At 35.4% G+C, this 16,914-nt stretch overlaps 1 protein-coding gene and 2 non-coding genes across 8 annotated transcripts in view; 1 reads left to right on the top strand and 2 right to left on the bottom strand.

Moving 5' to 3' along the window:
• Nucleotides 1-16,914, top strand: part of LOC112048480 (neurobeachin) — a 542,152-nt gene that overhangs the window by 268,938 nt on the left and 256,300 nt on the right. For all 6 annotated transcript variants that reach the window (XM_052888748.1, XM_052888746.1, XM_052888747.1 and 3 more), the window contains exon 5: nt 4,491-4,586. In XM_052888748.1, coding sequence (XP_052744708.1) covers nt 4,491-4,586 — 96 coding nt within the window. The remainder of the gene's footprint in view (nt 1-4,490; nt 4,587-16,914) is intronic.
• Nucleotides 6,156-6,228, bottom strand: Trnaa-agc (transfer RNA alanine (anticodon AGC)). The gene has a single exon. It is a non-coding gene; the product is annotated as a tRNA-Ala (tRNA).
• Trnaa-agc (transfer RNA alanine (anticodon AGC)) lies at nt 7,365-7,437 on the bottom strand. Its single transcript has one exon. It is a non-coding gene; the product is annotated as a tRNA-Ala (tRNA).

Here is a 16,914-nt window from a genome sequence, read left to right as displayed (position 1 = left end):
CCAATAGCAATCAATGGGTAAAGTGTAGGCCAATATCTGAAAGTAAATTAAAGCGATTTAAAAACACAATTATTTCTAAAATTCCAAGTCTTGCATTTGAAAATAATCATCCAGACATGCTCTTTGGTACACTTTTCAAGTCAATAGACAGAGAGTTTAGTAAAATTTTTAACTTTAAACGCATAAATGCTAGCCAAAAATTAAAGTTTAGCGAATGGGCTACTGTAGGCATCTATAAAAGTAGAGATAAATTGTACGAGTTGTACGAGGAAAAACAATATAATCAAACGCGAACTTATTTAGATTACGTAAAAAGTTACTCAAAAATTTTTAAACGTGTTTGTATTCTTGCGAAATCGTTACACATCAAACAGAAAATAATTGAGTCTGAGAACAAGATACAAACCACCTGGAACATAATTAATAGAGAATCAGGAAAAATCAAACCGCGGGATATGAGTTTTGAATTAATTGTCAATGACAAAAAGGTAAACACTGATATCGAGGTTGTTAATGCCTTTGAAGATTTTTTCCAGAATGTTCCTATCTTGTTAACTGATTCACTAGATTCGTCTGCTACGGAAGCCCAGAGACTATTAAGAGGCAATGTTAAAGAGTGCAACGTTCTTTTTGAATTTCACCACATAACTGTATCAGACATTAAAAAATCTTTCAATTTGTTAAAATTAAAAAGAACCGGAGATCTGTGGGGCATGTCAGTGAAAGTAATATCTAATATAATTGATGTCATTGCTCCCCACTTAGCCATTATTTTTAATGAATGTGTGGACTTAGGTATTTTTCCGAACCTAATGAAGCATGGCAAATTGATACCACTTTTTAAATCAGGAGACAAGTCAGATCTTAATAATTATAGACCGATTACAATATTGCCAACACTTAGCAAGGTCTTTGAAAAAATCATATTAAATCAACTTTTATGTCATTTTAATTTAAATAACTTGTTTCATCCTGAACAGTATGGTTTTACAAAAGGTCGCAATACAACTGATGCAGGGGCTAAACTTTTAAAACATATTTATGAAGCATGGGAAGGTTCTAAGAATGCTATTGGTGTGTTCTGTGATCTGTCCAAGGCGTTCGATTGTGTTGACCATAACACCCTTCTACTCAAGTTAAGCCACTATGGCATCAAAAGTGTTGCACTCGATCTCATTGCCTCTTATCTCAGTGATAGAACACAAAAGGTATGCATAAATGATATAAAGTCGCACGGTTCCACTACCATAATGGGCGTCCCACAGGGTTCAATTCTGGGTCCTTTTCTATTTTTAGTGTACATAAACGATTTACCATACCATGTCAGCGGCATATGTGAGATTGTACTGTTTGCTGATGATACATCCTTAATTTTTAAGTCCGACAGAAATAAAGATAACTCTGACGACGTAAACCGTGCCATATCGCATGTGTCGCATTGGTTCACTGCAAATAATCTACTTTTGAATGCTAAGAAAACAAAATGTATTGAGTTTTCATTGCCAAATGTTATAAAACTAGATAAGTCTATAATGATCGATGGTGAAACACTAGAAATGGAGAGTTCCACAGTTTTCCTGGGAGTGACCTTGGATTGTAAACTTCAGTGGGGTGCTCATATAGAAAAACTGTCTGGTAAACTTAGCTCAGCGGCATTTGCCGTGAGAAAAATAAGACAGTTTACTGATGTCGATACAGCTAGGCTTGTTTATTTTGCGTACTTTCACAGCGTAATGTCTTACGGTATTTTATTGTGGGGCAAGGCTGCCGATATACAATCTATATTTGTACTTCAAAAAAGAGCAATTCGAGCAATATATCAATTAAAATCACGCGAGTCCCTTCGTCAAAAGTTTAAAGAAATAGGTATACTAACAGTAGCCTGTCAATATATATATAACTGTATAATATATGTAAGACAAAATATTAATTTGTACAAACGAAAAGGAGATCTAAACCCACGTCTTACTAGACACGGGCATAAGTTAGTTATTTCTGCATATCGTCTCCAAAGAGTAAAAAAATCTTTTGTAGGTTTGGGTGTACTCTTCTCCCTCAGATCCCCAAGACTGTGATGGACCTGCCAATGCATAGCTTTAAGCAATGTGTTAAAAAACATTTACTTAGTCGAGGGTACTACAACATGGATGAGTTCCTTAATGATAAAAATGCTTGGAGGCCGTTGGATCAGCTTCCACCTTCACACAGGAAGTAAAACTATAACAAATGTAAACAGTAATTGTTATCAATTGTAAATTATAATACTGTATGACTTTTTCAAAAGAGCAACTGTTGAGTTTCTTGCCGGTATCTTCTCAGCAGGACCTGCCTTCCGAACCGGTGGTAGAATCTTTACAAATAGTCAACTGACGTGTCAAAAGTGCTTGTAAACTGAGCCTACTTGAAATAAATGATTTTTGATTTTGATTTGATTTGATATGTTATTTTTGTAGGGTGTCATTTTCTAAAGAAAACAAAACATACGAGTATAATGAGTATCCTGCATCAGTTTTCTTCATACCGAGTGGACAAGCTAGTTTGGGCATAGCGCAAAATAGCAAACAAACGAAAACCGACCCTCTCGTGCCATTACAGTCACACAGACAGTACTGCCGACAGTAATGGCGTGAAAGGGAATACAACATTACATTTGCATAGCTATAAGGTAATTAGCCATCACCATATCATAGCTATGCAGATGTAATGTTGCATTTGTTTGTACTAATTGAACTCATAATTGCATGTGATGGTGGAAATTGAGACACTCGCTCTCGATTTTTACAGATATCAATTTAGCTAGTACAAACACATTGTTTTTAACTTTTAATAATGCTTCTTCGTTTTTTGTACTAATCTAAAATGTAAAATCTCACACTGTCACATCAAAAACATAAAATATTTATGCACTACACAAAGTTTGAGTAAATAACACAAAAAGTCTATACCAAAGCAATCCTTAGGAAATGTTGTCGTCTTAGGGGCTAACTTCAACTCGTTTCTGTTACCCTGGTACACGAGGCGACAATGCGGGGGTGGCGGAATTTATCTAAGGCTTGGCTATGAAAGCAGGATTACGAATGTTTTGTATTTGTTGTTGAGGGCATCTGCAGTTAACAATTTTTCAACGGTTCTATTTTTCGTATATTTCTTTTTCCTTTTTGTTACTTTTGTATATGCCATCATGCGACCAAGCTACGAATACGTTATTTTCGCAAAATGCTAAATATAAATTTTAGTAAAGTACCTACCTAGATATCTAGAGCGTGAGATTGTGAGGATCAGACTTACGTCATAATCTAAACTAATATTATAAAGAGGTAATAATTGATTTTTATTTGTTTGTAACGGATAGGCTCCAAAACTAATGGACCGATTTTAATGATAATTTAACTGATGGACAGCGACATTCCCAGCGAGTAACATAAGCTAAATTTTATTACCGTTTTCTCACGGAAATGGGAACTATGCGGGTGAAACCTACTTGTTAATTTGTAAAAGCTGAAGCTATGTCAATTCATACTCCTACCTTAAGTAAATACGATTAATAATAAGAATTACATCATTATGGCTTTGTTATGTAAATAAAAATAATCTAATTCTTATCTCAAGCATAAAACGTAATTGGAGACAGAGTTTCAGATTTCATAAATTCTAAGAAGGTATTACAAATTCTTAGACCGAAAGCTCTATATTTCTTAGTTTCTGTGAATTTAAGCTGGTTATGTTAGCTATAGGTATTGCAGCATACTACAACGAATTATTAGTTCACTGCACAATACATAATCTGCCAACAATCAGAATTGCCGCAACATAATGGGCTATGTGCACAAGCGGCTAGACGCAACCTCTGCAATATCCCATCGTTAATGAATAGAGGCTCGTTACGCCCGTATAATTTCCCCTTAAGTAGGGCCCAGCAAGAAGCATAATAGCCAACAACCAATTGTCTTAATTGCCACTGGAATACTAGAACATTGATTGGTGGGGAAAATAAAATGTTGCTACAATTTTTCGTGACGTTTTTATTAACAGGGATTTTTTGTGAATGGCCATAACATGTCCTCTTATGAAGATGAAGTGGGTATTTAAATAATTTAAGAATTGTAAAATTGATTATGTTTTTCCACTATTAAAACTTTTTAAATCTGAGATATCTTCGAGTAAACATCATTCTGTGCCATTTTTTGGCAGTTTGGTTAATGAAAAGCTTTTTGAAATGGTTTATCAATGTTACCGGCAATCTGCATAATCGGGTATTCTATACAATGCCTAGGCAAATTGTGTAAAATAAAGCTAGCTAAGTCACATACATCACAAACACATTATATAGATGTCCATCATACCTACCTCCGGTAGACGCATAGTCTGGGAGACATGCTGCTTTTATAAAATGATGTAGGTCTGGCCACAGCAAGCTCTTACAGCATCATCATTGAATCTTAGAATGGAATACTGAACATGATGTTGTCAACAATATGAAATTGTTTCAGCCGCGGCACTCCGCGAAGCTGCTCAACGTTCTCCGACAGATGCCGCATCGGAACGGGCCCGATGTTTTCTTCAGCTTCCCCGGCAGAAAAGGATCGGTGAGTTTTGATCTTATTTTATATTTTAAACTCATTTATTTTTAGTAGACTATTCAGTTCCATAGGTATTTCTATGCAAGTCAGATCTGTCAGTGAGTGCCCGTTAATGCATTCCGAACCGGTGGTACTGCTACCACAGAAAACATATGTACAAGGTGTTACTAATTTTGTGTCTTTATTTTTAAACTTGTCAATATTCCAATATTTTTTGGAACTAAAAGCAAGAAATAGTCTAACGGGTGAGAATCTAAGCTAGTTTATGATCGTACCTTAAGTTGCGTGAGCTCAGTGCCTCAATTTGTTGAATCGTATATCTACATTCAGAGATCCGTAGAATATTTTTTACAATTGATTAGTATCTACTCGTTAATTTTTCGTGAGTAACTTCATCTCAATGAGACGATCAACTTTTTTATTTACGAAAATTCTTGATTTTGATAGTTAAGAAGCACCAGGTAGTAAGTAGTACCAGGAAATAAAAAAATCTGAACGTCGGAACGAGACCACGCAATTTGTAGGACAATGTGGCTGTTAAGTTGTAAGGCTATTAATACAATAACAGTAAAAAAAATTTGGTTAGTAACAAAATTTTGTTAAACTACCCTCCCAACTTGTATCAATAACGAAGTTAAAAGTAAGTTCAGTAATCTTGAACTTTAAAACTCTCAATAAACCAATTTATTGTAATTATCATTAATTCACTCTGGGAAAAAATAGAGCTTTCCGTAATATGAAACTTGTCTGCCCGTGATTCTCAATAGAAGGTAACCTGAAATAAACAAACGGGCAATTAAACAATGATCGCTGTAGCCTGTAACCGAACTAATTGGAGAGGCGACTAATGAGCAATGAAACCGTGCGCCGTATTACTGACTACTGTGTGCGCCCCATCACGTGGCGCTATCGATTAGCTACAATGCTGTAATTACTGCTGTTTTGTCGATGTTATGTACTGTACCCACTGTACTTACCAATTAATGATAGGCGTCCACATATCCGCATCGCAGATACGTATCGGACGGATCGCATCGAACGGATTTTTACTATGATCCCTTTGATGCAATGCGTCCGATACGTACGATGCGGATATGTGGACGACGCCTACCATTAATTGGTGCTCCAATGAGAGTTGTGGCCGACTCTGCAATCTGTAACGATCACTATAGTGCGTGCTATAGACCTTAAGTTTAACTACGTAGTTTTAGCTGAACTGTCGAACTGTCAGTTATAACGTCGGTGTGTAGGCAAACCTGAGAATTGAACAGTTTCAATTTCGATCGGATAAAACTGTACAGTTTAAACTGATGGTATGTAGCAGATAAACTGCGTAGTTGACATGTTGTCTAAAGAAGGACGGGCTGGGAAATGATTGTCACATTGTCATTTATTACGAAGGCGAAGTTTCCTGTTTCTAAAACTTACTATTTGAGATTTTTTATGTTTAGAAATTAAAAACGACAGACATAATTTATATTTCACTTATGAACTTAATTAAAAAATATAGTAACTCTGAACTCTAGTTTTAGACTTGTGATGAAATATTTGACTTGATCATTAAAAAGTTTGCACTGGAGGCGCCGGGTATCGATCCCGGTACCTCTCGCATGCTAAGCGAGCGCTCTACCATCTGAGCTACGCCCCCGATGACCGTTGAAGTCAAAATCTTAAACAGCTGTCAAAATAAAGATAATATCAATGTCTTACATATTAAAACAATGTCACGTTTATTAATACGAAACGTGCCAAGTGAAAGTAATTCAATCATTGATGACAATCTATCTACGATATAATATAAAAGATGTTCTGTAGGAAATTAATTCCTAATCCCGAATACCAAATATAGGATACAATAGGTTCGACGATTGTGCTACTTCAAATCCATGAGAAAATGTTATGAGCTCCAATTAAATATTAGTATTTTCAGATTATATGGACAACTTTCTAACAGAACAAAAAGCAACGTGATTTTAGGCAAAAATGATTTTACGAGTAGATTCCCATGTTTACCAGGACATCACCATTCACTAGAGGGTGTATAAGATATACCTAATGCTCATAAACATTTATTCTACCTGAAAACTAACCCGCCGCGCGCCGTGAACAATTATTTTCGAAGATCAATGACCGTAACAAATCCAAAAGGTAAATATCCCTTGGAACAGTTTTAGCCCTTAGTTTTAACTGATTGTAACTTACTGTTCAAGAAATTATAGCATTATCTCGAATTCACGGAAATAATTCAGATCCAATTGGCTAAATAATATTTTAATACACACTTTGGCAACACCCGTGACTTACTTCTCAAATAGTGTACGTAAGATTCGGCAAATAAATCTCCCATACTCGTAAAGGGGAATGCCCATCGGCCCATACAAAGTCGGCCCAGGAAAGCAATGATGCCATAGGCACCCGTTTTATTCGCCGGAAGTTAAAAATTATTTTGAATCGGGTGTCGAAACCAATCTTTTTTTATACATAAAATCTTCTCAGCTAAGACGAATATTCCCAGGAATACCAGGGATTCAACACACAGCAGCAGTCTTATAGACAGTGTTATTTTAAACGTAACGTGTGGTATTTTATAAAAGCGAAAGTAAAATAGACGTAATTGACGAAGGGTTGTTGCTTCTCCCATTCACAAGATCTTTAGTTACGAATTTTTAAAATTAAAAGGGTTGTATTTTTAGCGCAAGGATACCAGGACATCATATCCATGAGGGAGGTACTATCAAAATAGTTTTGACGTCTTGAGCTCGACTACTTTGAAAAAAAAAAGATTGGAGGCGCCGGGTATCGATCCCGGTACCTCTCGCATGCTAAGCGAGCGCTCTACCATCTGAGCTACGCCCCCGTTATGCGGAGTGATAAAATTATTGACCGCTTTGCGAAATCAGTGCCTTAATTTAATCTGCTCTGTATTTAAATTATTTTTAACTCTCAGGCACAAAATAAAGATCATGCAGAATGAATCTTTAGCAGCGTGGTGATGCCGGTGAAACCCATAAAAAACACAAAATGTCACGCGTCTCCTTGACATCCGCATATACAAACTTTTTCAAATACATCCACACAAACTTCCACGTTCATAATATTAGTAGTATATAGTAAAATGTTTATCTAGAAATCTATTAATAAATTCTAATTTAAATTCAAAACTGTACCTCAAAAGAGTCTATTGCAATCAGACATCTAAATGAACATTATTTTATTTCTAAGGTTCTATCTAAATCGCAGTTATTTTAATAACAATAAGTTCACTGAAATCAATTCCTCGGAGATAATTACAGGGTAGAAAGCATCGGTATAGAATAAGTCTCGCCGCCGTCAAAGGATTTTTTTTAAATATATATGTTGTAGAATGTTTGTAAAAAAGAACATTAACATTCAATTTATAGAACGTTTAATGGATTACAATTTGTACATTTATATTAGAGGTGCAAATCGCAATCCATCCAGTACCTATTTTACATATGTAAATAGGTACTTTTATACAGTTTACAGTATCCCAAACCCCTAACGACGAGTAGGTATCGGGGCAATTTCAGAGCGCTTCCACTGAAACTGAAAAGTACTTGTAACTATTTCATAAAAGAGCTATTACCGAAGATATATTAGGAAATTCCACCGATCGGAATGGCGGGCGAAATTAAATTCGATTCGGATCCCTGCAAAACTTGGCGATCGAGGTTTTGTATCAAAATTTCAATCTACCCGCTATCGTTTCACTTCTAGGGGATAACTTTGCACATTTCGTTTTATTTGGTTCAGATTTTATCTTAAGTATAATGCGTTTTGTTTCCCCTAGCGCAAATGATACTACATCTTGGCTAATGTCAAAATGTTTCTTGCAAATATTGTTTTTCGTACATACTTGCTTTGTACATTAAATTATAATTATAGTCAGAGGATTAATTCCAGTCAATAAAATGACAAGTGCAACTGTCACTGAAATGTTATTGTAATAGTAAAATGATATTTCAGTGACAGTTGCACTTGTCATTTTACCGACTGGAATTAATAATCGTACTATAATATCAATTGAAGAGCCTTAGGATATAAATACTCGTGTAGCTACTGACCTTATTAGTGAAATCTTGAGAAAAAGCGAAATCTCATTAAACTTTAAATCTTAATAAATTTTTCGATCTCTTAATTATTTTCATATTGTATATTTAAACTTTTACGCTATTATAGTTTTTTTATTATTGTAGATTGCTCTACAAACTGAACTTTACGAATATAAGCCCAATAACACCTGAGCTCTCGAAAATGTTGTTCACAACGAAAAATATTTCACATCATGGATGTATTCGCCCGTGGGCTTCATTCCACAATAACTGGAGTATTAGAACGAACACCAACAGTTATTAAATACCTACCAGTTATTCGGAAACTGTAACAATGTTGTATTCGTGCTCGCGAAATAAAAGGTAAACTTGTTCCTCTATTGCTCGGATATCGAGTTTGTAATGTAGCGCAGCCTACAAATAGGAAAACAAGCCAAACCTACCAGCAACATAGCAACGAGGTGGAGTTTTGTTCCAATTGTGAAGGAATTTGGTAAATCCAATTTTCCTGGAACCGCTCGCAACATGTTACCTTATACAAACAATAAATGGAAAAATTACTTTGTGAATTCCGTACGTGTGTTTACGAAAAGCATGGCACAAGGCCCGGGTGTATGTGATAGTGAAATTGGAATTCCATACTATGTATAATACGTACTTTGTTTTAAGCATAAATGCAAGCCTGTCAGGGACGGTTTTAAGATGTTTTGTTCCGAAACCTGGTTGAGAGTTCAGATCTTCAATTCCCAAACTACAAAACGTAATTTTTTTATATTTTTTGAGCGACATTATGAGGAATCGTGCTACTTGTCTCAAGGCCCTTATCTTCGTGACAACGCTTAGCTAGATTGTATATTTTTAAGGGTCTCCCGTTTAAATTTTTAAAGTGGTAATAACTTCTTATGGGAGAATAACGCGTTACGACACCACTCTATCTGGCTTCTCTTTTTCTCACGCATACATCAACAGGTTTAATTTATCACTTCTGTCCAGCGTCCCGAGATGCACACGTTTTTTATGACAACTTTATTTCTCTTAAAAAAATCTACAGTAAACTACTTAGCTATGGTAGAAGCGTTCAGGTACTGACAAACTTTACTTCTTGCTATCGCATCGTAGGTTCTCAGTCCATAAAGTAAAATACAATAAGACATTATGGTATTTTTAGCGCACGTCAAGCTACCATAACTTATTTCCACTTAAGTGTTGGCAAAGAAACTACACTATTTAATAACGCACGCTTAAAATCCTTACATTTTAATATGAACGTCTGTGAGATTGAGTCAGTAATAAACTGTCGGCGCCTAAGGAGCGAGGCGCAACTTTGTAACGAGGCGAGTTTGATTCGCATTGTGTTAGAATTTAATAAGTTGCCGGGAGAGAAGCCACCTGCGAGCTTACTGATATAATATAATAATATGCATTTTATTTATTGAACAGTAGCTTTGTAGAAATTGGTGAGGTACAAGTCTTTATATATATATATATATATATATTAGATATATTTCTTCTGCGATGCAATTCTTTTTGGATCTTGGCTTCCTCTATCAACTTTTTCCATTCAGTTCTATTTCTCATTTCTTTGTTCTCAATTTTTTTTGTCTTGTCTTTTTCTACACAATCTTTCCAATAAGGACTGTTTTTTTACTTTGAATACTAACAGCTTTAACATTTTATATTTTTTTGTAGCACTTGCAATTTTCGCTATGCAAATTTAGGATTTTAAAAATGTTAAATATTAAACTTTTATGCAAAATTCTTGTGCATTTTATGAGCAGACAAATGTTATTTCGACGTTAAACCAAACAGAATTTTTGCATATTTATACAACGCTGAGTAAACTGTTAGTTTAATTGAAACAATATTTTATGGTAGCCGTGAAATTCCTGGCGTTATAGTCAAAAAAAGATTTCCTCTTCACCGCCGAGGCGAGAACTAATTAAAACTCGCCCTTAGCGCAATATAGGGGTTGATTTATAGTACAACAGGGATCTGCCGCGGCCTAAATGGTACTAATTAAAACATTTCGATAATGGATTCCGAGGAAGGCCTTTCAAATTCACCTCGAGTTTACCGAAATCTGCCATTGAATATTTCATTTATTTTCTGTGGAACTTTTGTTATTTGCTATACCGCGAATGGCACAGAGAAATAATGTATTTATAGGTCGTATTTTCGAATGGCTTTGGTGATTTTCAAACATCGTACCTTAATTCAAAACTGTTCGTGACATTAAATATAAGTAAGTATACATCATTTTAGCAACCTATTTGAATGGCGCACTACAGGGCAAAGCCACCCTCTTTATACGAGAGGGTATTTGAAGCGTATACCTACCACACCGCTCTAATGCGAGTTGGTGGGTTTTAACATTAGTATAGCCATGTAAATTGGTACAAAGTGGGCAGACTTTGACTAATTAAATGTACCCAATAAAAAGCGACTAAAATAAAACCAAACAATTAGTCTCTACGACTCTACCGGTTCTCAGAGGTGTTCCACAAGGCTCAATACTCAGCCCAATCCTCTTTGCTCTATTCTCAGCAGATATGGTCAGATGTATTAATAACTGCAATTACCACTGTTATGCCGATGATGTTCAGCTATATTACTCATTTCGGCCTCAAAATACACCTGAGGCGATAGCTAACATCCGTCAGGACCTAGAGAACATAGCTAATTGGTCAGATATAAATTCCCTAAATCTAAATCCTAATAAATCCAAATTTATAATTTTAGGCACCAACCACAAACTTAGGCAAGTTGAAATGTTTAAGCCCAGTATTGACATTAGAGGTGACATGGTGGAAAGAGTACGTGAGGTAAGAAATCTCGGTGTAATATTTGACGAAAATTTACGCTTTGAAAGCCATATTAGAAATGTAGTAAAAAATTGTTTTTACAGGCTAAAACTATTATATAAAATGCGTAGCTACCTCAGCGTTGAAGTGCGAATTCGTTTATGTGAGACCTTAGTGCTTTCAAATCTAAATTATGCAGACGCTGCCTACGGATCATGTTTACTTGCTAGATCAGCCAAGCTTATTCAAAGAGTCCAAAATGCTTGTGCACGATTCTGCTTTCCAGTGCCTCCCCGTTCCCATGTTAGTCCATTTTTAAATAGCGCTAACATACTTAAGATGGAGGCGCGGAGGAAACTACATTTAGCCACTCTAATTTTCGGTTTCATCTCCACTGGTAAACCATCTTATTTGTGTTCACGTATAAAATGGGCCAGTCAAGGTAGTACATGCAGGCCAAGAGGAGCTCCACGTATTTCTTGCCCGTTTCATAGGTCTGCCTCGTTTAAGGGGACTTTTAAGTACTCAGCCTGCAAAATTTGGAACGACCTACCACCACCAATTAGACTAGCTAAATCTCTTACTGTTTACAAAAAACTAATTAAAGAACATCTCTTAGTTCTACAGAAACAATAACCAAATATTTTGCAGGACAGTTGTTTTTCTTTTTTTTTTCTTTTTTTTTGTCTTTAATATAGTTGTTTAGTAATCTTATTTTATTTTTTATTTATTTTTTGCATATAATATTAATGTTTGTCCTTCGCTCCAATCTAATTTTTAACTGACTTCCAAAAAGGAGGAGGTTCTACGTTCGTCTGTATGTACTTATGTTTTTTACTTACTATAGATATGTGGATACATAGTAGTATATTATTTTATCTATTTTAAATTTGGAATCAATAAATGACGCAACGCTCTCCCGATCAGTCCGTGAGCTCACCCTGGGGTCATGCCTGAAAATCAGCGCTACAGTTAGCGTCTTAGCTGTAGCATAGAGCTGAGGCAGCGCCCCATTCAGCCGAAGCCTTAGTATTAAGTTAGTATTAATTCTCATGTATTTTTTTCTTATTTATGTTATGTTGTTTTGGCTGAATAAATGTTTTTATTATTATTATTATTATTATTATTAAACAAACAAACTGAAAAAATACCTAGAGCTATCTTATGGATCAATACTAGGGGAGCAGGACATTTGGGAGACATCGTTTAAGCGGCTTCCGGCTCCTTATTGGCAATTCTTATTCAAATACGGCCGGCCGAAGTAATCCGTGACACACTGGGCTCTTTTCATGTTCTCTCTTTTATTCAGGGATCCGTAAAATAACACCTTTCTACATACAAAATGTCATTTTCTTTTATAACATAGGTTTTATGAATCTTATTAATGGATATAGGTTCTCTTATATGATGATTGCCGACAGATTTAAGATTAAACAATAACAAACGTGTGTATATAATAAGCATTTTGCCCAGGCTTAAAATATATAGAACCGATCACTCTTTTTTAACTTGGTGTATGTGACACATTCATAACACAATGTACACAATACAAATTTCACGGGCACCACCAGCTTCCTAACTCTGGCGTGAAAATTTTACTGACAGTTTCTTGAAAGAAAAAAAAGCCGAATATTATGTTACTCAACCTCGTGATGCGAAGCCACATTGGCTAACAAAGGCTAACTACTGGACAAACGGGTGATTTTCTTTGTTTAGGTTCGCTTTTTCCACGACAATAACAATATTTTATCGCATGTATCATAAATCTAGTGCACCATGCTGAACCCCTGCTACGCAATAATATAATACCGTACACGTGTCGGATTTTTCCGTTATTTATTGTATACTCGGGCTGCCTCCGTTTTTCTCTGTCCAACGAATCTTACTGCTGTCGCATCAGAATCTTACAGGCAAGTGACGCATCATCTCCCTAAGCAATAAGTAACATAACTAATTTATTTATTAGGTATACTTGTTTTAGCAGACTCAGAAGTGGTTTCCAAACAATAAGTAAACTAATGTCTAACAAAGGTTATGCTTCACAATAATTGTCAGGACAACTTGATTAACAAATCAAACTGTAACCAAAACAAGCCCTAGAATGGCAGAGAATGACCTTGAATGGAGTCACGCACTTGTGAACGCTGTGTGTAGGGTTAAAGACGTCTTTGATAGTTAACCAACACTCTCTTTTTCCACTCAAGTCACTCTTCCCGCCTAACCCAAGTAACCCATAAAGAATTACACAACAAGTAATGTGGATGGCTCGAACGCCACGAGCATACTGAAGTCGACCGGAGCGCCTTATATCGCAAGTCGTTCCCGCCAACTGATCGCTACCCCTGTCTAAATCCCTACTCTTTACGTATCAAGTCACGCGACCTAGCGTCGACACGAGCCAACTCGAGATCGAGCGACATCATATCCGTCCCAGACTATTAATTCCAACACTTGTTTAATTAGTTGAAAAAAATCACGTTTTGGGGTAGGTGATCTCTACTTTTCTATTTATCTCTCTTCATTACGACTCGAGGTTTTAGATACCGCAGTCCGCAGGCGTAGGCGGTGGAAACACGAGAAAGAACGGCCATGATTCTTCTTAAATGGCGTTTTCGATGTAATGACTGCTTATTTATCGAGGTTTTTTCGATTATACTTCGCACACTTGTCCTAAGAGGTACATTAATAAGGATTTGTGGAGAAATCTAATGAGGTATTTTATTTGGACGTTTGGATTCTCATAGGTACCTATGAATATAATATAAATATAATATAATATATTCATATGAATATTTTATTTAAATCTTCTTGGCTCTAATGAATTAATTCCATGCGTTAGTTTCGCCTAAACTCTTTTTGAACTGAACTTTGTTTTTGATATTTAAAACTTATAGTCTTGGATTCGATTTCTCTTGAGTTCGGAATAATTTTGGTATTGATAATTATTACTTAGTTAAACGACTTAGTTCTAATATGCCGGCTGTGGCTAGTAGTTACCTCATGATTAGAAAGTTATACGCAGAGCGATTTAGTATTATCCTTCGATGACCTGTAGAAACTTTCTACGGGGAGATAAATAAATACTTAACTAGTTCATTTACCATTACCAATACCATTCATCCAATGTTAGAAACATAATATTCGATCTAATTGAAAGATCCTTTAAATGAACCTAACTCGTCGTCAGCTTGCTAACATTTGTAATAAACAAACGCTATTCGTAATAACGCTTTAAACTTCTGACATGCATGTTTTTTACCGGATTATTATAAAATCTATGCTTTTCTATTTACAGGGTTACCGACGTAGCCTTTTTCCTTAAATCAAAGCAAATGTCCACCTCATGAGATAAAGAGGCAATAAGAATTGAGATAAAGTACATATTCTGCCGCTGGAGGAAGCCCGTCCCGTATTTATTCCTATAGTGAGGGATAATGTATCGAGTGGCATTTAATCTTCCCCGGGGAGCCTCTTATCGAAGATACATAGCATCTTTCAGATAGAAGATATTGTAGGCGTCGCCGTGTCATTGAGCGTTGAGCTTTTTTTTTTGACCAAGTTTGAAAAGTAAAGATTTTTTCGACACTTCATCTTCGCCTACTGTTAACCTTCCTGGCGCAGTTGCCTTTGACAGACCTGGATTAGCCTGTAAGCTATTGAAGCAATTCCTTAGGGGATCTCGTCTAGGTGAACACCAGAAACGCCCGAGAAAAGAAACAACCACAATTTTAAAATTTAAAGAAAAAAATAATAAATTAATCAAACAATAATATGAAAATGATCTAAACACAGACTTGGAAATAAAAATTAAACTGTTTCATTCTTAATAAAAAATGTTCAGAAAAAACTCATGCCGAATTATATCTTAAAAATATTATAGCAACTTGTGAAATAACTAGTGGGGGTCTTGGTCAAAAAAATGGGTTCCGCACAACATACACGAGTAGTGTTGTGCGGAACCCATTTTTTATTTAAATTAATCCTTTGTAGTCCACAGGAAAAGATTCCTTAGGGCATCAATCTACCCTAATCCGGCATTGGTCCTTAGTACACAAAAGATAAGTCCTGGATTCGATTCCTTGCTAGGAAGGGTGTGCTGCCACGGGTAGTTAGTTACCTTCCTAAAAACGTACAGCGAAAAGATTTACCGTTCCGGTAAGATGGCGTGTGGGAACCAGTAGGTAAAGAGTAGGACACGGAAAATAATCTTCATTAAAATTGCTACTTCATTGAGTGAAAAAATATTACATTCTATAAAAACCCATTAAAAGCCAAGGAGTCGCTCTCTATTTAATAGAGACTCTGTGGGTTTCTTTTTCCAAAAGCAACCGCTTTAGTGAATACATCGGACAGGGGTGTAGTAATTAGTTGAATGAGATTTTATTTTTAAACCTAAATATAAAACTGAAAGAAACCATAATAATATATTCGCTTTTGTGTCGGTACACCGCAAGCTTTCTTTGTGCACTCGGACAGAAAAATGCATTAAAATGGTTTTTCATTACTTTACTTTATTTTATTAGAATCCGGTGAACAAAGTTCTATCTAATGAGTAATTCTTTTATTAAATATACATTTATTATGCAAATCTAGTCACGACTTGTGCTTTTAAATGGCCAGCGAAACTATTAATTATATTTGTTTTAAATATTTTTTTTTTAAGAAATCAATTTCTGAATCTGTCAAAATAATAAAAGTAGAAACACATTGTTAGACTACTTGTAAATAGTAAAAAAAAGTGCTCTACCGAAGATAAGAATGATGAAAAATGTTGGATCATTGAATTGTGAAAGCATCATTTAATAATTTCAGTTGATTGAGGTGATACCGTCAAAACATACAATTAATTATTTTACTGAGCCTTTGAAATGGAACTCCAAATAATAAAAAATGTGGCCTTATCAAACGTGCTTGTTGATTAATATTTACATCTTTCAATGTTTTTAATATTTAATATAATAATAATTAAAATGAGAGATATACGTACTCGTATAGTATTAAACATATCATTTATAAACGATTACATTTTAGCGTGATGTAAATATGAACATCAAAATTTGTGGTCTCATATTTCACCCACGGGACTAGCCACATTTCCCTTACCACCGATAAGGCCGTGTAAATATCCTTTTAACATAAATTTTCGTCAAACGTAAAAAATGGTCTTCACGTGCCGGTTTCGGCCAAGACCATATTTCACAACAGAAGAGTTATGTTAGCACCCACTTGTCGGAAATGGTAACCTTCCCTACTACGTTCTGTTTATGTATTCCTAGTACGTTTCTTGCATATTTTGTGGTTACCTACGTGCGGAATTTAATAAAAAAAATTCCTTATAAATTAATTTTACTGAAATACATCATACTACCTACATAACTAATATTATTAAGAGGGAAGATTTGATTGTTTGTTTGTTTGCATTGAATGGGCTCTGAAACTACTGAACCGATTTGAAACATT

Source organism: Bicyclus anynana, chromosome 23, assembly GCF_947172395.1.
Source record: "Bicyclus anynana chromosome 23, ilBicAnyn1.1, whole genome shotgun sequence".
In the NCBI taxonomy this organism is placed as follows: Eukaryota; Metazoa; Arthropoda; class Insecta; order Lepidoptera; family Nymphalidae; genus Bicyclus; species Bicyclus anynana.
Note: the sequence above shows the minus strand (reverse complement) of the source record. Positions and strands in the feature narration are given on the sequence as shown.